General features: G+C 48.4%; 2 protein-coding genes across 2 annotated transcripts; one reads left to right on the top strand and one right to left on the bottom strand.

The window, feature by feature from the left end:
- The first annotated feature begins 906 nt into the window (after positions 1-906).
- LOC131267741 (microtubule-associated protein RP/EB family member 1-like) lies at positions 907-2,114 on the top strand. The gene is made up of 3 exons (XM_058270688.1): positions 907-1,564; positions 1,650-1,791; positions 1,859-2,114. The coding sequence occupies exons 1-3, from the start codon at positions 1,027-1,029 to the stop codon at positions 1,932-1,934; spliced, it is 756 nt and encodes a 251-aa protein (XP_058126671.1). The 5' UTR covers positions 907-1,026; the 3' UTR covers positions 1,935-2,114.
- A 2,293-nt stretch (positions 2,115-4,407) lies between these two features.
- LOC131267733 (phosphatidylinositol 3-kinase 2) lies at positions 4,408-6,730 on the bottom strand. The gene is made up of 2 exons (XM_058270679.1): positions 4,839-6,730; positions 4,408-4,774 (listed from the first exon to the last, which is right to left on the bottom strand). The coding sequence occupies exons 1-2, from the start codon at positions 6,728-6,730 to the stop codon at positions 4,408-4,410; spliced, it is 2,259 nt and encodes a 752-aa protein (XP_058126662.1).
- Positions 6,731-22,560: the final 15,830 nt, after the last annotated feature.

Raw genomic sequence — 22,560 nt, 5'->3', positions numbered from 1 at the left:
TGCTCCCTTTAACTCGTTCACAAACCGTAGGGCGGGAAGACCTATAATTACATACGTCCGTACCGATCAGAATGTTGAACTGAACTGACGAGTACCCACTGCTCATCGATGGCAGTTTGTAATTTGGAGAGCTATATTTTGGAGAGCGAAAGCGACATTCGGCAAAAATAGTAGAAATAGGACAAAGTGGGGAAAAAAGCGTCACGTTCAAAAACATGAATTTTTAAAAATTATGTTTATTCATAAACACGTGTTAAAAACTTTTAAACGAAAAAGAGGTCTCCTTTACATCTCTGTATCACAAAACAGGATACGAAAAAATGAATAATAATTTTAACAATAAAATACCACTTATATTGAGGACATTTTAATTTTTATTGATATTATTATCACAATGTATTTACATAAAAGTTAATATTAAAAATATAAAAATAAACAGTTGCTAAAAAGGCCTTTTCGTGCGCGACATCTATCAGCGGGAAGGCGATTTAACATTGCAAGGAAAACACAACTTGCATGCAACAATTGTGCAGTATGGTTTTCAAACGACATTGTATGTTAACGGCTTTCTGCATTTTAAATCCGTTGATGCACCAACTTTCTGTTGATTTTGTAGGATAACAATATCAGTTGTTGATTCATGCACAGAAGCATTCAAAACAAACTATTCTCGAGTGTCGATCAAACGAGTGTCGAAATTAGCTTAGCTGCTTTCAACATCCTGTCGTATCAAAATCAAGTTTCAATTTAATCTTTGAACATCTCACGCAAATGTCTTCATTAAATGTGGAATAAAAATGGTAGCCAAAAACCCAAAAAAAAAAACTCGTAGTAGAGCGTTCCCTGTTTCGAGCACGATTCCATTGCCCTTTGTAAACTCATCAGATCCTTTTTCGATCATCGACCGATCGCACCAGAGCTCCATCGCCTACCGACGAGCACACACTCCTTTGTTATCGTGTTCATTGCCTCTGTGTCCGAAGTGTGCTTTTTAGTCCAGTTTATTTTTATCAATCCGCTAACGCAATGGCCGTCAACGTGCATTTCACCGGTCAAACGTCCGACAACCTGTCCCGGATCGAGCTGCTAGCGTGGATCAATCGGACGCTGCTGTCGGACTTCAAGAAGGTGGAGGAGCTGTGCACCGGCGCCGCCTACTGCCAGCTGATGGACGTCCTGTTCCCGGGCTGCATTTCGATCAAGCGCGTCAAGTACTGCACCAACGTGGAGCACGACTTCCTCAGCAATCTGCGCATGTTCCAGAACGCGCTGGTGCAGCTGAAGGTCGACCGGAGCGTCCCGATCGAGCGGCTGGCCAAGGGGCGCTTTCAGGACAACTTTGAGTTCCTGCAGTGGTTCAAGAAGTTCTTCGACGCCAACTACGACGGCAAGGAGTATGACCCGCAGGCGGCCAGGAACCACGTCCCGATGGGCTACGGAACGCCGAACACCTTGCGGCCGAGTCAGAAACTCAACACGGGTTCCTCGGGCGGCCTGGGTGCGGCAATGAAACGGGCCGGTTCCAATGGTTCCACTTCGCGGCTCCAGGCAGCGGGAAAGGGAGGTTAGTTGACAGTCACATTTCGGTTGAGAGTGTGTGTGCTAGTAGTGTTAAATTGATACTACGAATGATCGTTCTTGTGTTGTAGGAAAGAATACCGTCAGCGAACAGAAGGCTTGGGAAAAAATCTCTACATTGGCTTCCAACATCGATGATCTAACCGTAAAAATACAGGACGCTGAAATTTCGAGGGAATACTATTACAAAAAGCTAGTGATGATCGAAAAGCTGTAAGTATATAGTATACAAACCTTTATTTGAGGGAAAATATTTCTATTTCTTTCTTTCTTTTCCCAGAATCAATGAAAATACGGAAGATGAACAGGACGCGTTTTGTTCCAAGGTGAAGGAAATTATGTACGCCACAGAATGATGAGAATGTTTTACAATGTGCAAAAGTGTTCCTTCTTCTTTTAACGTGTTTTTCTCTTCGAACAAATCCATTTGCAACTAGTTTGTCAGCGCATGTTTGTTGCATTAATTTATTTTTCTTTTAATCATGCTCATCAAAACACTCAATAAATAATCGGTAATCGAAGGCGGTGCAGTTTTATTTTACAGTGTTTATCAACTTTATTTGCTCACTTCTACAACAACAATCCTGCTCGCACACACATTTCCTTCCAACGCAACGCGATCGCGACAACCTTCCTTTTGGGGAAGGGTCGTCCTTTGATCGGGAGAAAAGTCGATAGTCACACCCCTTAGCCAAGCCATTGTGAGGAAGAAGGGGGGAGGGGGGGGGGGGGGTTTGTAGGTGAGAGTTAACTAATATCCTTAGCCCTTCCAATCGTTTCCATCGAGCTGACGACAGCATGGAAGGGCCTGCCCGGCGGCTATACACCGTTATGCCTTTGTATCGGTGGTCGGAGATGACCCAATTGACAACAAGACCAGCGAAACATTTTACCGTGGGTGGTGGGAGGGGGAGGGTGTTGATAAGGAAAAGTATTTCCATCATCACTTGACGGGAAAATGCATCCCCTGAAGGGAATGGAATGGAAAATCAACGGCAAACGTTCGCTCTTTCCGGGTTTGTTTTTTATCTTCTTCTCGTTTCTCCTGGCGATGGAGATGGGAAAAATCCTTGGAATTAAAGACATTTTCGTAAAAAAAAACACACTGGCTTGGCACTGTGGTGGACACAAGTCGTTCGATATCTATCGTTTCGTAAAGTGTTCGTTTCGGGTTCGGTCTGCGTCGCGTCCCGCGTAATCCTTCCTGACAGAACAACCGATATCTTTTTTGTTTTTATTACGCTTTTTAAAAATCGAGGGATTAATTAATAGTGACTTAAATTAAGTACTAAAATGACTGTTCCTTTTGCACACAAACACACGTTTCGCACGTACGGCCTAACGGCAGAAACTATCAACGCTTCCGACGACGCTGGGGTCGGGATTCTCCCGAGAATGGGAAGTTTGTGTTCGAAATTCGTCCCGCTTAAGAGGAGAGTAATAATGAGAATTTAAAAATAAAACACTCTTATACACAAATCGAACCCATCGGCTAACGAGCCGAGCGATTGTCTCGTCTGAGGAGGTCTTCTTTGCCTTCGGCAGGAAGGGCTTTGTGATTCGATTCCATCCCGGTTCTGTGTGTGTGCTCTCCAAAAACTCCAAACCGAGAAGCGATGAAGGGTTGAAAAATAAAAATTTCATTTGCTTTCAATTGCCGTGAGGAAATTGCACCCTTTGGCGATTAGACGGTAGCAAACGAACTTGGATTTTTCAACGGAGAGAAGAACAGCGGTACACAGGAGCACAGAAAACGTTTACATTTACACACGCGAACTATACGGAACTACGGATAAGGTTTTGATTATATGGAATGGAATTAAAAAGGTCTGACCAACGCGACGCGATCTCACCCTGCGGATGAGGGATGAGCCGGTGGCTGGTCACCTACCACTTAGAGGCTAAGCTTCCCTTAAATCGATAACTATGTAAACTGAAACGTTTCAACACCACACACACACACACACACAGCCTGTACGACGAATGGCAAAAAAGTAGATTAAACCAGAAGTTGGAGGAAATAAACACCTTCGACACGCATCGAAAAACCTTTTCCCATTTTCACAATTCACAATTGACTCCTCCTTTTCCTTCTTCACGGATTGCTGCGTTTTTCGTTGGTGAGTTTATTCCTTCACTTTTTCGCTCGCTTCGCGTATGTTTGATTGTTTAAATTATGCTCTAAAGAGTTTGATTTTCTCTTCTTTTGCCTTTCGGCTTGGGATTAAACAGGGTGCCTGGTGCGGAGGATTTGGCGGCCGTTGGTCGTTTGTTTTGCTTCGGATATAGAGGAGGAACCTGCCCACCCGGAGCTGGGAGTCCTGCCCACTAATGCCAGTCCTTTGAGGAATTAACTAACAAATGCTTTCCTCCACAGGAACGTGTACACAAACAACACCGGGAGATATGTGACGCCAATTCCTTTGACTGTTGTTGCTTCTGTGAACCTAAATAAGATGGACCTACGATATATTGCGCTACTATTACACCAATTACACAACATGGATCACATGGACAGAGCGTTGAAGACGAAGAGGAGGAGGAGGAGTTTTCAAAAAGACTGATCTCTAAAAGTCTAAAGCACTGGCGACCACACCTTGGCCACACTCTACCCGCTCAGCCGCCTCAAACAGCCGTTTCCTAACAGTCCTCAACCGGGGGGGTTTCCCGTATTCACATTCTCCCAGACAAACAGCTTCCAACAAACACAAACTGGCAAACGTTCGCACGTACAACAACCTCCCTAGCTAGGCCCCCCGGGCCTCGGCTCGCTACTGACTAAAAACATAGCTACTGACGAAATCTGGATCGTGCGCTTGGAAGATGCGGTTACAGATAGAGCGTGCCCTGCTGCCGATCGAACTGGTGCAGGTAGAGCTTCTTCTTCGACTTCTCCGCGGAGGACTTGTGCGGCCGGAGGTCCCACACCAGGTTGGAGAGCGACCGGGGCCGGCTGAGGCGGCGCGATTTCTTCTCCGGCAGCTTGCCCGAGTCGCCGGACGTGCGGCCACCGCTGCGCGACGAATCCAGCGTACCCTCGCGCCCCCCGTTGACGGCGGCACTGGCCGACTTCGAGAGGAGATGGTTCTTCTCCTGATGGCCGGCGCCCTTCGGCGACGGTGAGATCGGGGTGACCGGGTGCGATTCCTGCTGCGGGATCGTCGCCGCCAGCTGCAAGCTGCTCAGACTTTTGTATCTGCAAGAAGGGAAAGAAAGCCGGTGAGTCGTGAACTCCAAGGGTGTTGTTCCCGGGTCCTTACCTGATGTGAAACAGTGGACTCTGCGGCTCGACCGCGATATCCTTTGGGGTGACGGCGATCGGCGGATGATGCACGACCGCTCCTCCCCCGTTGCTCATCGGGCTGATGGCGGTCGTCCCGGGCGTGGGGCTCTTCTGGTGCAGCCCGATGTTGCTCTTGAAGTACAGCTTCGGCAGAGTGGGTCGCTGGCGTTTCTCCGGCAGCTTCTTGCCCGGGATCGTCTCGATCGGCGGCGGGATCGGTTTGTGGTCCACGATCGTGATCGTGTTGTTGTTGTGGCCGTGGAGGTGGTTGTGGCCGTGGCTGCTGCTGTTGTGGTTGTTGTTGATGGCATTGAGGGCGGCACCGTGGCGGGCCGACGACTCGAGGCTGTTCGAGTGGTGGTGCGCATGGCCGGCCGGATGGTGGTGGTGGTGCCCGTGGTGATGATGGTGCACCTGACTGTGGTTGCTGTACTTGATGATGTTGGAGTAGTTGTTGTTGTTGTTGTTGTTGCTCGTGTCGTAGTTGTTGTTGATGGCGTTCGACTGGGCCGTCTTCATGTTTTCCACCGTCTTGAGGCTGTGCTGGTGCGTGGCCGGGCCGAGCAGCACGTTCGAGATGGGCGTCGTGGCGGCCGTCGTCGGCGGCGAGGAGTTGCTGATGGTCGTCGCGGCGGTCGGCGTCGTTGTTGTCGTCGGAGGCGACGGTTCGATCGCCTCGAACTTGTACAGGTTCTTCGGGAGCGGGGCCAACCCCCGCACGTAGTCGTAGATCTGGTCGATCTCGTCGTACTCGTCCGCGATCGAGCCGTTCTGGCTGCCCCCTCCTCCTCCTCCGCCTCCACCGCTCGGTAGAGGTGGAGAGTAGCGGTTCGAATCACAGCTGTTGCTCTTCTTCAGCACGTACCCGTTTGCGGTGAGACCGGACAGGGTCGAGGCCATCGTCTTGTTGCGCCCGCCCCCGTTCGCTCCCCCGAGTCCCATCGCCTTCGCCGAGTCCTTCTTCTCCTTCTCCGTCAGCTTGAGGTCGATGATCTGCAGGCGGTCGCGCGCATCCACCAGCAGCCGCTGCGCCTTATCGAGGAAGCGCGAGTACTCGATGAAGTGATCCAGCTGGTCCATGTTCTTCGCCCGCTGTATTTTGATCTTGGCGTTCAGCGGCACCGACACCAGGTCCATGTCCTTCTGCAGTGGCAGCGCGAATATCCGGTCCACCTCGACGCACCCGAGCAGCCGCAGCTCCGGCACGAATGGCTGCTTGAGGCCCTTCGGGGCCGCACCGTGCACGAGCCGCACCGTCACCGGCATGCGCTTCTGCAGCAAATTGCGCACCGTGTGCACGCCGCTGATGCTGTCCTCCTTCGCGATCGGGGAGAACTTCGCTTTGGCTTCCAATGGCAGGCTGACGACCTCGTCCTTCGACGTCCGGCACTGCAGGTACTTGCCGTTGTCCGAGATCGTGGTGAGTATTTCGCCGGCGTGCAGCGACTTGCTGTTGTGGTTGCAGCGCACCGTCTCGCGCACCAGCACGCGGAAGTTGCGCCGCCTCGACAGCTCCAGCACGCTCTCGATGCAGCGCGTCGAGCGGCCGTCCTCGCTCAGCAGCTCGAAGTAGCCGGCGTACGACTCCGGGATCAGCACCTTCGGGCCGACCTGCGTGTTCTTGCGCCCCTCCTTGATCTTGACCGGCTGCGCCAGGATCTGGTACTTGCGGCCCGCATTCAGGAACAGGGCCGTGCTCTGCAGCGACGGGTTGGAGAGCGTCGGCACGCCGAGCGTGTAGTACTGGCCCTTGACGATCTTCCCGACCGCCGGCAGGTCACTCTTGGCGAAGTCACGCAGGTACGCCGGCGGGGTGTCCGGCGCGAACCGGGACGCCGCCAGGATGATCTGCCCGTCCGTCGCGGCCATGTTGGCGGCGGCCGAGCTAGTCGCCCCTACCGTCACGGAGCTGGCCGACTGTCGTAACCGATGGCCACCTCCCTGCTGCTGATGGTCGTCGTCGTCGTGGTCGTCGTCGTGGTCGTCGTGGTCCTCGCCAAAGCTGCAACTCACCGAGGTCGGCAGCGGGTAGGACGTCCGGTTGGCGCTGCTACGGTTGCGACTTCCGTCCCGCGGGTGCTGCTGGCACTGGGCCGCCGCCTGGCCGATGACCGCGTGCGACGAGCGGCTGCGCCGGATGCGCAGGAAGTAGTTCGCTATCTGCTGCCCGATCGAGGTCCGTCCGTCCGTCGCCGTCGGGTCTATCACATTTTCGACCGATTTCGCTGACGGCGAGGGCCCTCGTCGATGCCGCCGTTGGAGGATGATGTTGCCGCCGCTGAGCGCCGTTTTTGCCGGCAAAGGTTCGCCGCAGCCGCAGCCTCCGTTCCGTCCGGGCCTTCTCTCTCCACTTTCACTTCCCGTCGTCGTCGTCGTCGTCGCTTCACTTGGTCACACTGGTCGACTTTCTAACCTCAACAGCACATGACCTGCAAAGGAAACAAACGCCAACAGATAACGGGAGATTAATATCGTGCGTCAGAGGGGCAGAGGTTGTTTTGTCGTGACAGCCTGCAGGTGAGTATGGTGTACTTTCTTGTATTCGACGTTGGAGCGGCCTAATGGCATCATAAAATTCACACATCTGCCGGTGTAAAAACAAAAACCGGAGCACCCCGAAGGGGGAAAAGGCACGCCGCCATCGCGTTTGCTCACGCGAGGTTTTTGTGTGGTATGCAAAGGAATTTACCTAATTGTCAACAAATAAGTAAGTGTCTCCCATTGGCGGCTTTCTTCCTGGAGTCGTATGTGACCCACATTTGCAAACGAGGTGAAATTAATCCATCCAAATGGAAAAACGTTTACAATGTTTATATGCCCTCCCTCCGAGGGCGATGTAAAGTCGATTTCAAAGTGCGATTAGGAGTCGTATTTCGTGTTTATTAAAATGCAACAAGCGTCACCGGCGTCAACGAGAGTATGAAGAGCGGGGTGGTTTATTCAATCCTCTGTTATTCAACCATTCAATTTGAATTTTCAACGGATAATATTTTCCCTGAGCACAAAATATTCCACGTGCCTGACCTTTCTGTTTCGTTTTAAATTTGTCAGTATTAAGTGGAACGCTTTTAATTGCGGTTGGTAAATAGTAATCCCCGTTCTTTAACTCCACGGAGTCACGTACATCTCTTAGGCCTCTCCCTCCTGTGTTTGTGAGTACAAACAGACGTACTATTTATGCTCGGCAAGTAGCATTTTATATGTACTTCCACGGCCGACGAACATTTTCCGAGGTGGGGGGGATGGGGAGAATAAATTACGCGCAATACTTTCTTCCGCCATTTCAATTTGCCAAGCTGTGTCGGGAGGAGGTCCACCGCCTGGTTTGTGTTTAAAAATTATCCAAGATGGCATTTTAATATGTTTTATGTAGCTGGGCGCCTTACGCCACGCCAAACCGAGCGGAGGAGGTTCATTAAAATCATAAACTTGAGCCAAAATCCTCGGCCTGGCAAATGCTCTGGCAGCATCCGGTGAGGAATGAATTTTGAGAAAAAAAGCCAAAGGAAAAAGGAAAACGTCGGCCCGGCGGGTCCATCCTAAGTCACCACAGGGTTTCGGTATTATTTGGTGCGGTTATTTCATGAATAAAAATTAACGACACTGATAAACCCAGACTCGTCCTGCCACCGAGCAAATGGCTTACGAGGGGGTGCGGGGGTAGGCAAACAAAATGCAGCGTTCAACCGCGGACCAAGAAGAGAGAAACCTTTTTTTTCCTTAACGTTTGCGAAAGCATAAGGAAGGATTGCGAAGGATTTTCTTTGACCGTTTTTATGCATTTTTTGTTTCCCCCCCCCCCCCCCCCCCCCCCCCCCCCCGGTGGCAGGTGTTGTAGGAGCACGGGGTGAAATGTACTACATTATGAAGCTCCTTTACACACACACACACACACACACACACACACATATACACGCAAAGGGGAAAAAGAACAGCCATAACCAGGGTGGGGGTTTTATTTACAAAAGAGCGGTCTCCACAGGAACACAGGACGTGGAACACATCTGAAAAACTTGGAGCGGAAGCACTAAAGCGTCCTATCTCGTTCAAAGTGTCGAAGAAGTTGCGTTCCTCACGGCCATCCAACCGGTGTAGGAACACAAGTTATGACGTCGGAAGGTGTGATAAAAGCGACGGTAGCCGAAGGCGAAATTCTTTCCCAGTGAAAGAAGCGAAAGAAAAGAAATGACACAAAAATGAGGGGAAAAACACACACACACACAGCCCAGAAAAGATCCCCATCCAAGTAGCCCACGTTCACGTTGAGGTTGCAACTCTTTTCTACTCCCGGCAAAGTTGTCGCCCTGACGAGCACGAACATCAAAGCACGCCGTGAAGGAATCGTCGTCGTCGTCTCGAGCATCATTCGCGGACAAATGGCGACGACTGTAACGCTTCTGGTGCCGGTGATGATAATTAATAATTATCTTCCGCGAGGGGAAGCTGGTTCTGGAAGACCTCCGGGGTACTTCACGGGATCCTGCGGTGAGTTACGCACTTGGGTTGTTTCTTTCCTTATTGCTCGTATCCTTCACCGGTTCGTTTTATTTCACCCCCTGGAAGGCTTTATTTTATTTGATTCTTCTTTCTTTTTTTAGATATTGTCGGGTCGCCAGCCGATACCAGCCGGGCGTGTGCAAACAAGTTGACGAGCCCACGGAGGGTAAACAAAACAAAAAATGGAAAATGAAAAGTATCCCCGAAGAAGAAGACTCGGCAGACGAGAACGCCATACCTGGATGGACAGGATTCTAATTAATGAAACTGATGGCGGGTTCGTATCAGGACGTAGGGGTGGATTTCCTACTTGTGACATCGTGTGCCCGAGCTTCTTACCGAGTCTGGAACATTGGAGGACATAGTTTTATTGCAGTCCCCCCCCCCCCCCATCCCTTAGCCCTATTGTCCCGCGACCCGATCCCTCAATGCCAGTCGAAGGGATTCCCGGCAGAACCGGGTCCGTAATTAAAAGTTTCTCCACCTTGGAGCTCTTGGCCCCGGGAAATGCCTGGGAGCCGTACACGTTTCGTGCTAGGAAAAATGTGCAGAACGCGCGTCCATAAAAGCAACGTGAAACAAAATATGTTGAATCCTAAAACGGGCGAGGCAGAGGCGTGATTTGATTTAAAGGACTACATTATATGGCCGCGAACTTTAGGACGATCCCTCCCTGGTTGGTCGTGGAGGGTCCTGGCAAGGTAAGCACAATTTTGTTTTGCCTTGTGGTGGTTTATCACACGAACCCGGTGGTGGTGTCGGTTACGGTCCGGTTTGGGCCTGTGTCGCAGAGCTGTCCATTTTAGCAATCCATCGCGAGCTGGCTTTGGCGCGGGAATGTCCTCGTTAAGTCCTAATGGGGTTTCTGAGAGGGGAAGGTGTTGAGCTCGGGGAGTGGCATGCGATGGGAATTTCGTCACGACAGTATTCAAATCGGGCAGAAGCTAAATACGCCAGGGGGGGTTGGTCGACGGTTTCTTTGGTTGCCGGAAAGGATGTCGAACCAAAAAAAAAAGAAGGGTGCAATCATCGTTACGGGAATCATTTTCCTTTTTCTTTTTTAACAACAACCGGGATTTCCCCGTCGGTGCTTAGTAGATAAGTTGAGCAATTAATCTGATTCACTCCTTTTAGCAGGGTGGTGGTTTTTCGAAAAAAGGGAATAGTTGAAAGGATACGTGCAAGCAACAAAGACAACGCGGGGTTCGCGAAGGAATGGCTTTACGATTATGTCTTGATGGCGCACACCGCCATTCGCGTTCCGGTCGTCATTAGTTGAATGTGTTGAGGAATAAAATTAACACCTCATACCATCCGTACTTCGACGTACCGCCAGGACCGGGCGGATCGTCGCTAAAAGGAAGACATTTCACATTCCCGTACTTTCCTAGACTTTCCACACCCTAGCAGGGAGATCGTCCTTCCGATGGACATCGTGATAAGTCGCAATGTTTTTCCTGGTGTATTTTCTTTCTTTGCCTTCTTTTGTAGGCGGCTGTAAATAGCTTTGGCACGAAAGAGCTCGCCCGAGAATGGGAGCGTCGTAAAGAATAAATGTTTATCGCTTCTTCCCTCCTAATCGTAATGGGGCACGAATTTTCCGCCAATCCGACAAAGGGCAAAACCAAAAACCTCCAACCCGAAACAGAGTCATAAGCTTATCTGTCAAAAATGTGTGTTCGTTGGTGTTTTCCTTGGCCCTTGGGCCTTTGGACAAGAAAAGAAACAATGAACGGGAAAATTCAAATGAGGGACCCCAATAAAATGATAAGGTACAAGCGGGGCGCCATCTCTTCACTTCCACCGAGCATCAAATAGAACAAGCGATTTGACAGCATAATAGAAAATTATCACGAACTCATGGCGCCCGAGGGCGTGACAAAGCACGGGGGGAAAACCCCGGGCCCATTAGAAGGGTGACATTAAAAATTCCCTTTCTTTGCCCGCTTTTATAGCTATTGGGTCTCATTCTGTGACCCCATCGTAAAGCGGGTTGGAAGACGCACCCCGACTCAGGACAGGAGGCCATTTTCCTTTGACATGCTCTGGACGGCGAAATGGTAAAGTGAAAACCCTTTATGCATAGAAAATTAATTCATTCCAGCCGCTTGTGCTTCCGTTGCAACGTATTTAAATCAATTTATTCCACAACGATTTGATGTTGGATTTATGGGTTTGTTTTTGGGTTTTCCAAAAAAAGCCAATGGCCATGGTGATTTATAGTCAAGCACTCTTGCCCCAAAGCAACGTGAGTGCACAAATTGATATAAAATCGAACAAGAAAGCTACGTCAAAGGACATATGTTTCATGCATCGATTCTCGAGCTGTTTTTTTTCAATTCAAGCATCTTTTTTATTCAAAACTTCACGAGGCATCTCCCAGAAGTCCCAGTGCAACATCCTTCTGCTTGACTTATTTGTGCACCATCGTTCCCTTTCCTTGCATTGATTTTTTGTTTTTACTCGCTTTTTTCCCCATTTTCCACACCGTTTTCCACTCGAATGCCCATTGAAGGGGTCAGCAGCATCTTCTCTACCGGTTCGGTGCCCCCCCGGGTGTGGCTTTGCAAGTGCAAATATGCTCTTCTCCGATCCGATTTTCCGAATGGGGTCGCCTCTCGAAGGTCTTCCCTCCTTGTTTCCTTTTTTTTTTTTTTATTCACTCTCGCTTAAACTTTCAATGGCTATCGGTCCCGACACGATGCAAATGTGCACGTGTATAAATAATAAATCCTGTTTGCTTCTTTCGTTTGGCTTGCTTTTGGAAGTTGGGCGGGGGGAAAAAGACGGAGAAGATCTGGTGCCGGAAGCACAAAACAGCGAGAAACTGCTACCATTAAATCGATTATGCATAGCGTTGATATTTGACTAGAACTGAAAGTCCCCCCCAAAGGGGGTTCATTCTAGTTTAGTATCTAGTATGTTTCTCAACTGGCTTTTGCGGAAAAATCAACCCAAAAGATGGCAACAATTTTTTTTATGTTTTGCTATTTCATTTTTCAACGGGCTTTCGCTTGAAACAATTTTCACAACAAAAAACTGCAAAAGCAGAGCTTGTCGACCGGATGAATGCTGGTATCATCGACCGATGTGCTCGTGCTTGTCAACTGAACCACATAATCGACCATCGTTAATGGATCGTTCGTTCGTTCGTGTGGAAAAAAAATAAGGGATCGCAGTGAAAATAGGAGCGACGTAAATTTTCTATGAAAGGGAAACGGAATTGTCAGAATTATTTCTTTCGCCCGGCGAACGGAAACCGAACGATTTTCCATCTGCCTGCGACTTCGAGTTTTTGGAAGGAAATTTGGATGGCGCTGGGTTTATTTAAATTTTTTGTTCCATCCAAAGGATGGAAATATAAATAGTTAAAGCGGGGAAACGAGCATCAAAAATCAAGACCCGGTATCCGGTCTGATAGTGGAATATTCTACACAGGTCACCTCTTCGCTCTTCCCGCTTACAGCTACGAGCTGCACAATGCAGCAGCTGAAATAGAAAACTGCTAAACAGGATGCGCTTCCACGGCCCGAACCGTGCACCATGTTGTAGCCACTTCATCTCGCTAAAGATGGGCATTGCTAATGATGCAACAGACCCCTCGGCGACTCTTCTTCGATGGCGGCGGGAGGCCGATCTTGCTTCCCTTTGCAAAGCACGGGAACAAACGGATTCCCGCAAATCCGATTCGGTGACTCGCTTCGAAGTCAACTCGAAAGCCCGGCGAGTTCGTTGTGCGAGTCGGTGTAGCTCCACCGACCGTGGAAGCAACGTTCACAAGCGAACAAGATGCTTTTTAATGCATGCAAATTACGGTTTCAACAAGGCAGCGTCACCATTCGGAACGAATCCGACCCCCGTTGGAGGGCAAGAGTGTGGGAGACGTCGGAGTGCAACGTTTCCAACGTTTCGGCCTTTCGGAGCCTGCAGCATAAGGGATGGCCACACCGGTGTGAGCTTCGGTTTAGTTCTAGCGTGTGTGTGTGTGTGTGTTTGTGTGCCCCCTCCGGACGGCATCGTTCTAATCCAGGTCGTTGATCCTCTCGGCCGGATGGTGGGTTTCCGTGCTTCAAGTTGATAGCACCGAGCCTCTTTTGCTGCTTGACTATGCAAATTGTTCCGAAAGTATTTACTCTATGCGCTTCATAGCACAACCTAGGACAAAAATGGGTTGGGGGGAGGGAGGACACCCTAAGTAAGATAAAAATACACAACCCACCCCATCGGAACGGGGGTGGGAGAATATTGTTTCGTGTTTCAGGCGAATCGTTTGAGGTCCATTATTTTATAGGCTTCGTTTCGCTCATAAGCGGGCGATCGTTTGCGAAGAGTGGGGTGCAAAAGTTTCCCAAAAACGCACGGACACACACACACACACACACACACACACACGAACCCAATGAATTTTGATAAGGACGACGGCAGCGTGGCCGGGGAGCCCGAGAATTAAGTGGCTCCGAAAAGGGCGCAAAGCCACTCGGTGCGGGTTGTGATGAGAATTTATGCTACCCCCGGAAATAGTCGTCTAGTTTTCGCAAAACCCGGAAGTCACCCGGAAGAGGCCCATTACCGATTATAATGATGATGGTAATGTGCCCATGGGGGGTGTGTGCTTGGGTTTAGTAGTTTGTTGATAACACTATTAGGCGGGGTGTGTGTGTGTGGGATTTGCGGTGTTGAAGAATTTATCCACCGAAGGGGGGAGAGTTTTTATTTTCAGGAATTTCTCCGACAGAATGCTTTACAGTTTTGGAACACAGGAATTTCCTTTCTTTGTTATGAGTAAGGGTATAAATTTACACTTTGATCTCACGTTGTGTGTTGTCATGATGTTTGCAAAATATATGCGAGATAAAACAAATTTTTGTTACTTTCTGCATCGTCGAAGTAATGCCCAACTGGACCGATGTCAAGGTTGAACAAAGAGAATCAAAAACAGATAACGTTTATCGTAAATTTTTATTACTTCGGAAGAAGTAAACACCAAAGCCCCATATCGAGAACCCATCTGGGGTGTTTGCGTTCGTCGTACGTTCAATATTTCAATAAAAATTTCACATTATGCTTCAGCAAAACCGTAAGCTACAACAGTTCGGCAATTGGGTTATAACAAGCTGGATCGGGTGATAAATTTTTGTTTCACTGTTATTAAAATCTCCTCCAGTCGGATTTGCGTGTCTGTGTAGGGTATCGATTTGATTTTCACATTAACCGGGCGCTATACTAAACAAATAAATTGTTGTCTGCCAATGCTTATCGTGGTGACAGAAAAAAAGACCAACACACACAGGCTAAGAACACCTCGGTAGCTTGACGTCTTACTACCCGGCCTTTCAGATAGGCTCGTCGTAAAAGGGGCGCCCGGGTGAAAATAAAAATAAAATTATGCCCCATCGAAGCGTCGTTCGATCGTTCGTTTGGGAGCGTTTGGAGCGTGGAAAACGAAAGGAAAAACAAGTGCTGAGGCTGCTCTCTCGTTTGATTTTACGACCCAATGTACACCTACTCCTCTCGACGTTCGACCGAAGGTGTTTGCCTTGCAGCTCGAGAACTTTATGCATCGGTTCCGGGGGCTTGGGGCATGAGAGTGTCCTTTTTCTCCTTCGAAAAACGCAACCACGACGAACTCGCCGGAGTTGGATGGTTTGATTAACACAAGAAAAAAAACAGAGGGTGTGGTAGATGGCAGGAAATAGCCGCTCTCCGCATCCAACGTATCATTACCGGGTGGTGGGTGGGTCGGGGCAAGAAAATCGCTTTCCCAGCGGTTTATGAATGCAAATACGGTCACATGAGACATCGCGCTCGCGTTAAACGTGTTGGTATTTATTTTTTATACCCGAATACGCCAGTGTGTTGGAGGAAAATGGCGAAAGAAAATCATAGTGGCGTTAAGCGGAAAATCATCAGCGTGCGAGCGACTGGCTAGAAGAGGCGTGCCACAACCAGCTTCGAGGCGAAAGTCGTGAGCATCACATTAGACGGAGGCTGGGGACAAATTGGAGATGGAGTCGTTACTCTCCTTCCACCACCTCCGACAACGGTTGGAGCACAGGGTGTGGGGTTGATTGAACGGTAATCAATCTAAATGAAAATCTCCGTATAATAAGCAATAAGCTGGCGCATAACCGGATTATGCCGGGATGGTTTATGTTGCAGTTTGTTTTGTTTGCGCGCTTGGGCGAGAATCTCGCAATCGACCAATGCGACCATATCAATAAACGATTATCACGTAGGGGAAGAACAAGGGAAGGACGGTGGCAATGATGATGATGATGGTAATACTGGCGATTGCAAAACTAGACTGTCTTCATCAAATCCCTTAATCGGGGTGGAGATCATATTGTTCCCCTGGAACAGCTTTGTTGACCTATCTAGACGTTGTTATCCATGAACTGATCCTAAGGTCTAAGTCCTGAAACTTACTTTTCCTTCGATCCATGGTGTGTTTGTGGAACTTTTAACAAATGTCAATTGACTGGGAGGTAGGGAAGCGAACCTCCGCCCATCCTTTGATGAATGTTAGATGAAGGGAAGAGAACCCGGCTAATCCCTTTTGCTTTGAGACGACATCCGGTCCACTTAATAGGCGAAGCGGCGACGCCACACCGGGCCACTAATCCCGAGGGCTAGTTTTGTCTCCGAGTCTCCGGTGCGAGTCCTCGACCCGACTGCCAATTCCGGAGCCGGCAGACCAACGGAGGCAATTAATTTTTAATTATAGTCATTTGGTTCGGATAAAATGATTAGTTCATAATTTATCACCCTTCCGCCACCAGGAGGAGCAGGTTAAAGGGGTCTCCGGATTCCTTGCCGGACTATGCTGTGTCCAAGTGTCGTAGTCGTTGGAGAATACAAGATGGAACGTTAAAGAGAAGTAGAATGTGGACGGAAACGATAGTTCCAGTGTGATTGCCAAGCGCCAGAACTTTAAGCTAGTACCAGTTTGCGAAATAAGACCTATCTCAGAACTTAGAACTTTAGCTTCTGCCAGCGGAATGCAACACTTTGAAAGACACTTGGTGAGGTGATTCGTTTTTGATGGAATCAACACGTCCTCCGTGACTGGTAGTTTTCCCTAATCGGATTCCCTCCGGTGGCCCGGGCGAAAGTTCTACCCTCTCAACGTGTGGAGAAAAGATAGTTTTCGGGAAGATGCTGCGAAGAGAAGACCTTGCCGACGGCGGCGCGGGGTTGGCAATAAAACCTGATTTAGACGTCAATTAGAAGGGTCGTTCAAAAAAGGGAAAGTTTTGAAGGGCTCCGGTTTCAAAGAAAAGGGGTTTCGCTCGAAAAAGGGCAAGTGAAGATGGTCACCGCGGCGTGCTGAAGATCGCCGAGGCAATGAATGTGATCTTCGAGATGTAAAGCTAACAAATCTCCCACCACGCCCCAACCACCGGCCACGTTTAGCAGGAAGGGAGTCACCCGGTTATTGTGGCGGACGGTTTGCTCCCGTCACAAAAGGCGACCGTCTTGGCGGGAGATTGACATCGGATAGCCCGGAATGAAGCGACAACTTGATGGCTTACGTAAGCCCGACGCAAGCGGGACACGAATCCGCAAGCGTCGTCATCGTCGTCGTGTGTTCCATCTTTCACCATTTCTATTTCTATCATCCCTTCCCAGGAAGTTGGGCGAAACCCTTTTGGCCCCATGTTGCTCGGAGCAACAGCAGCAGCAGGTCGTATTGTCCGACACAATGTAAGCCCGGACCAGGAGTCTGCAGCCCTGGTGGTGGTGGCGGCCAAAAAGGAACACGCTTCCAGCGCTTGTCAACGAGTTGAGGTGTCTTTCAAAGTGGATTACGGAAGCGCACAACAAAGCGCAGCTCACCGGGGGTTTAGCAGCATAAACATAAAACTTTCCTCCTTCTTCGGAGACGACTTCCGAAAACAAAAGCCACTCGCCGAGTCAGGGGTGGAAGAGGATGCTCCCATGTCGGGTGTGTTTTTCAACTTTTCGGGTTCCGGTGGATGTGGTTTGACAAGTGACTTTTTTAGCGCGTGAATGCACCCGACTTTTCGAGCCACGGTAAGCATCTTCAAAACTTTGCCTTCTTCTGTGAGGACCAAGCGTAGGTTTGATGCTTTTTTCGTTTCGGTTTCGAGGACGCCTTAAAATCGAAAGTCTTGTTACAACGACATCGTCAAGTGGGAACTACAAGCGGATTAATGCAGCAACGGTGCATGCGAGGAAGAGTGAAAATTAATCGAAGACGACGACTTTATTGTCATGTTTGATGATGAGTCCATCTCATTTGAACCATTTTAGGGCGTGTTGAATGTAGCTTGTTAAAACGTATCGCTTCGCGAACGGCTTTGTGAAACTCACTATTGGAACTGCTTTTAAAGACCATCGTTGTTTTATTGCTCCACTAAATGTCGTTTGAACTAGAAGAAGTTCCGTTTTCGATGAGTATTTTTAAGGGAAAGTGAACATAAAAAATATAATGAACGTTAGCTCACTTTCGTTTGTTGAGATGTTCAATGATTTTGTGAGTTGAGATCGTTTGATGGTACATTTTTATAATGAGTTCAAGGAATTTCTATCACGCCAACGTATTTCCAATGTCATTTTCAATAGATCATTATTACTGAATTGTTTATTTTAGGAATTTTATTAAACCCAACAACTTGGCGACTATTGCGTTACCTTTCGGAGTTTATTTACATCCCACGCTTCAACGGACCTGGGTTGAGACGGTTGATGAACGATGACATCACGGGGCACCAACACGAGCTAACGAACGCCAAGGAAACGGTTTCGAACGCCCGATGACATTTCATCCTTTCCGAAATAATGAAGGTCGCGGATGCTGCGGTTTCGGCTCGGAAATAATTGAGACCGCCGGGCTGGCGTAAGACATGGCGTGGAACGGAATCGATGTGGGGGTGTCACGTTTCACTTCCATTTCGGATTCGGTGCGATTCCCGAATTGTTGGGGCATGGTCTGGTAAATGCTCCAAACTGTCATCATCGTCAATGTCATTGCGCGGTTCGAGCTTTCGGCGAGCGAGCCAGTTGTGCTGTTGGATGTTCCGTCGGTGTTGTTTCTTTTTGTTTTACCTCTCACCTCCTCCTGGTGTGAGGGAGGGCCCTCACAAACCGATGCCCTAGCATTCCGATTTGGGTTTGGGAGATCGTATTAAAAATTCGACCGTAACCACATCGCGATACATAGCAGCAAGCTCTAATGATCGAATCTGCACTCGAATTACGCACGGAAAACGGCACGCAATCAGCGTGGAAATGCCCCGAAAACGAAACTGTTTGTGCTCGCCAATCCGTCCCATCCCGTGAGCCCGAGCGCCCGCCCCGTAAATGGCATTAAATGACTAATTTCCTCACAATTACCCGAGTCGCCCTACGAGAGGTGGCTTATTTTTTGCTCTTCTTTTCGATCGATTTAAGATCGGTGTGCCTCGTTGAGTTCGACTGCACGTAAACCGAGATCGTAACATGATTTACCCGTGCCTTAATGTGGCCTTATGGTGCGGTGAAAATGTTCGATCAACGCTCGAGCTTGTGGAGCTCGGTCTGATCACGCCAAGGGCACACCATCGAACGGATGGATTGGGAAATTCGATTAGGTTTCGGTTGTTGGAATGGGTGTGTAATTTCGATAGCTTTCGTTTTTCATTTCATGGAAAACGTTTGACATCCTTGGAAGCGTATCCGATGCTACCGTTACGTGGTATGCTGTAAAACGACAACGATAAAAGGACAACCAAATCCTTCAAAAAATGGTGATTCAGCTTCGAAAGCTTGCTTAGACATAAACTTGTTTCACTTTAGAAAAATTAACTTTACTTTAGTTCGCATCATTTCAATTATCAACCGAATGTTTGATATGTGTTTTTAAAATGTATTTCTGGATATTGAAGTTTTTTTTAACAGGCTCTGAAATTTTTCTTACGAGATATAAACGAATGAATGAGAATGTTTTTAGGCAGCTGACATTTTTCATTAGCTTCCTAATTTCATCATCGTCTAATTCTTGAAAATCGTTCGTCAACTATTTTCGGTACGTTTTCCTTCCAGCGAACTTGTGGAGGAAAGTTTGGGTGAACAAGTAGATTAAGACAAAATCAACATTATTGAAGAGATTTTTTTTAAGCATCCCAGCTCATGCAACAAGTTTGTAACAGCTATTTCTGTGCATTAACCCTCTTCAATAATTAGAAGTGGGTTGAAAGTTAGAAGCTTTGGCATATCACCAAAAGGTTCAATCGCGACCCTTTTGGAAAACTTATCACCATTAATAAAAGCCACAAATCACGGAGGGATGGGGAAAATGTCGTCGGGACGGTGTCACTCGTCCCACCGATAATTCATCGAATGTCAAACTTTATCCTCCTCCGGTGTCGTCTTTCATCAGCAAGACCAAAAGTCATACGTGCATCGATAAAAATGGTTGGCACAGAGAAGGAGAGAGAGAGAGAGAGAGCAAAGAAAAACTTTATCGTAGAAATTTGATGATTAATCAAAGGTTAAAGAAGGCGTAGAGTGAAGTCCAGTCGCGGGGGGAAATCGTTATCTTCATCAGTTTTAATCAACTGTAGCCCACCATCGGTCGGTGGCCGAAATGTTTGGTGACGTCGAACTAAACGCCGATGACTTGCGACTTTCCTTGCGCCGGACGTACTTCGCTTTTCTGCGGTCTCAAACGAGGGTTTGTTGGGGTTGGTTTTTTTGTGAATGTCGTGATAATGCAGCGGTCGATGTAGCTGTCGATGGAGAAGCTGGAGATGTTGTGCTCCGTAAGGCCATCGGAGGCTGCTTATGATGCTATTAATTGCGGGCAAGCTACTGGCGTCTTAGAAAGGAAGAAAAAGTGCCCACTTTTCATTCCACTTCTTCCCAGGAAACGTCACGTTTTATTCGCGGAACGGACGCGGCGATTGAATAACTTTCTTTCGCGGCCTCAGAATCTACCGTTGCATCGTATCGGGAAGGCCTCTCTCTCTCTCTCTCTCTCTATCTCTCTCTCTATCTGATTGTCCCGTTCACGACGGGTGGTCAGCGGAAATCAACCGTTTGATTAATTTCAGCATCGGCCAATTCGTGGGCTTAAATTCAGCTGACCGAATCGCCCACCCCGAAGCGCATCCCATCCTCCCCTTGCGTCCCCCGACGCCGGAATCGGAACGGGGAGGGAATTGACGATCGGTGCAAGAACGATAAGACAAATGGTGCAAGATTTATGGAGGTCTTCTCCGGTAGCTCAACACTCCGCCGATCCGCCGGTGACAGCTCGGTGACGGAGGTGCCGTGGTCCGCGAGGCGGGCGGACGCTGTTGGGCGGAAGTCAATCTATCAAAGTGCAACATGTGGAAGGTTAGCAGCACCGCAGCGATTAATATATTCGCGAACAGCTTGAGGACGGTTCCGTCTAGGGGTCAGTTCGAGTTTCCCCGTTAGTAACCTACTTTTGCTCGAGAGTTTACTTCGAGCGTTCTCTCTCTTCTTCTAACCCTCGCCTCGTAGGTCACCAGTTCGAGATCAAAATAGTTGATAAAGGCCATCTATTTCCGTCACGATTAGAGGATGCTAATTTTTTTGGCAAATGAAGATTTATGTCACGAAAAGCGAGGCTATAGATAGTATCGAGTTTTCCGAAGAGACCGGGACCTATTTGACACACTTACTATAAACGCTGTTGAAATTATATTCACTTTCTTTTGGTAGAAGTATTTCGTGGGGATCTTCGCAGGATATACTTTTAGCTCGCAAATAAAATATTTCGTGGGTGTCCCAGTTTTGTTTTTGCCGACTTTAAATGAACTGCAAAACAATAATCTTTGGTACGACATGCTTAAAAAAAACGTTCACGATACTATAAAGTGGTCAACTAAGGTAATACAAATTAAAAATGATTAGTCCACTCCTACGGTACGGTGGGTTGATTAATGGATAAACATAAAAATAACTGCCGCTAATTTATTTACCCATCGTGACAGAACCCGGCAGTGCGCGGAAAAGCGCGCCTTGTCGTTGAATAATTGGCCGGAGCACCGTTTTTTGCTGGAGCTTTAACCTCACCGAACCGTACGGTAGCACGATCGTTAGACCTAAAAGGAGATTCCGCCTCGGTTCAATGTCGCCCCGCGTGTTTGATCACGAAAAACGAGAGGAAGTGGAGGAGAAAGATGCCGAAGAAACACATGGCAAATCCAAAAACAAAAAACATTCTTTAAAAAATCTTGTTAACCCACGGCCCGATATGCCGGCGGCGTCCATAAATGGGCCAAGCCGGAATCGTGAACTCCAAACTCTATCGGACCGTAATTGATCTTACGCCTTAGATTAACTCAACGGGTGCATTCAGCAAACGATCGAAAGATCCAAAATGCCGTAACGGCACGATCACGGAGTAGAGATTTTGTTTTGGGACAGAGTCAGAATGCCAGCTGAATTTGATACTCTCCGCTTTTTGGAGCTGGAATTTCGGGCGACCGAGATAATAACAACAGTTATGGACTGGACGTCATAGAGCACGCGAGTAGGTATTTGGTGGGCATTTTCCATTTGCTTCCGGGAACACATTGTTCCACAATTATCTAATGGATTGATCGGCAGCTTTACGGTAACGATCGACGATTTATTTCACAACGGCGTAAAAGAAGCGTAGGTCTTACCGGTATGCCAATGCCAAAGCAAAGGTTCTAATCTATCAACACGTACTAGGAAGGGTGCGTTTTCTGGGCACGTCCTTCTTCCCTGCACCAACTGTGGTATGGCATGCATGGCTCGGTTGGAGTGCGTAGGAAGCTCGCAAAGGAATCAATGTAGTTGTTCGTGGGCGTGTGGATCCTAGCCAGTCCTCGAGTAGCAGAAGGTGGTAGGTACTAAGTAGACCGCGGGCTGCTTCATACGAGGTCCGGTGGAAGAAAGAAAGAGGCAGTCTGGCTTGTGACAGACTTGCGATCTCCTATTTCCCTCTCGCCCTCAATGCCTTCTAGGTAAAGGGTAAGACTTGAAGGTTCTACGGGGAATATGTGGCGTTGCACGAGAAGTGTTTTAGAACGGCCTGTAATACTCCTGCCACCCGATCCGTGCGGTGTTTGCACACGTTGTAATTAAATTGTAAAATTAGTAAGACAAAATAATCGCCGTCTGGACGGGTGGCATTAGAACGACCACAGTGCCTAGAGGGGTCTAGAGGCCATTTTTTCTTCCATACTGACCGTAGAGTGAGT

This window comes from Anopheles coustani, chromosome 2, assembly GCF_943734705.1.
Source record: "Anopheles coustani chromosome 2, idAnoCousDA_361_x.2, whole genome shotgun sequence".
In the NCBI taxonomy this organism is placed as follows: domain Eukaryota; kingdom Metazoa; phylum Arthropoda; class Insecta; order Diptera; family Culicidae; genus Anopheles; species Anopheles coustani.
The sequence above is the reverse complement of the archived record's forward strand: the minus strand, read 5'-3'. Positions and strand labels throughout refer to the sequence as shown.

What these genes read in the sequence shown, in the direction of transcription:
- LOC131267733 (XM_058270679.1), bottom strand. Translation starts at nt 6,730, where the DNA reads ATGGCCGCGACGGACGGGCAGATCATCCTGGCGGCGTCCCGGTTCGCG. An exon ending in AGTCCACTGTTTCACATCAG is followed by an intron (nt 4,775 to 4,838) that starts GTAAGGACCCGG and finishes CCCTTCTTGCAG; the next exon opens with ATACAAAAGTCTGAGCAGCT.
- LOC131267741 (XM_058270688.1), top strand. Translation starts at nt 1,027, where the DNA reads ATGGCCGTCAACGTGCATTTCACCGGTCAAACGTCCGACAACCTGTCC. An exon ending in CCAGGCAGCGGGAAAGGGAG is followed by an intron (nt 1,565 to 1,649) that starts GTTAGTTGACAG and finishes CTTGTGTTGTAG; the next exon opens with GAAAGAATACCGTCAGCGAA. An exon ending in CTAGTGATGATCGAAAAGCT is followed by an intron (nt 1,792 to 1,858) that starts GTAAGTATATAG and finishes TTCTTTTCCCAG; the next exon opens with AATCAATGAAAATACGGAAG.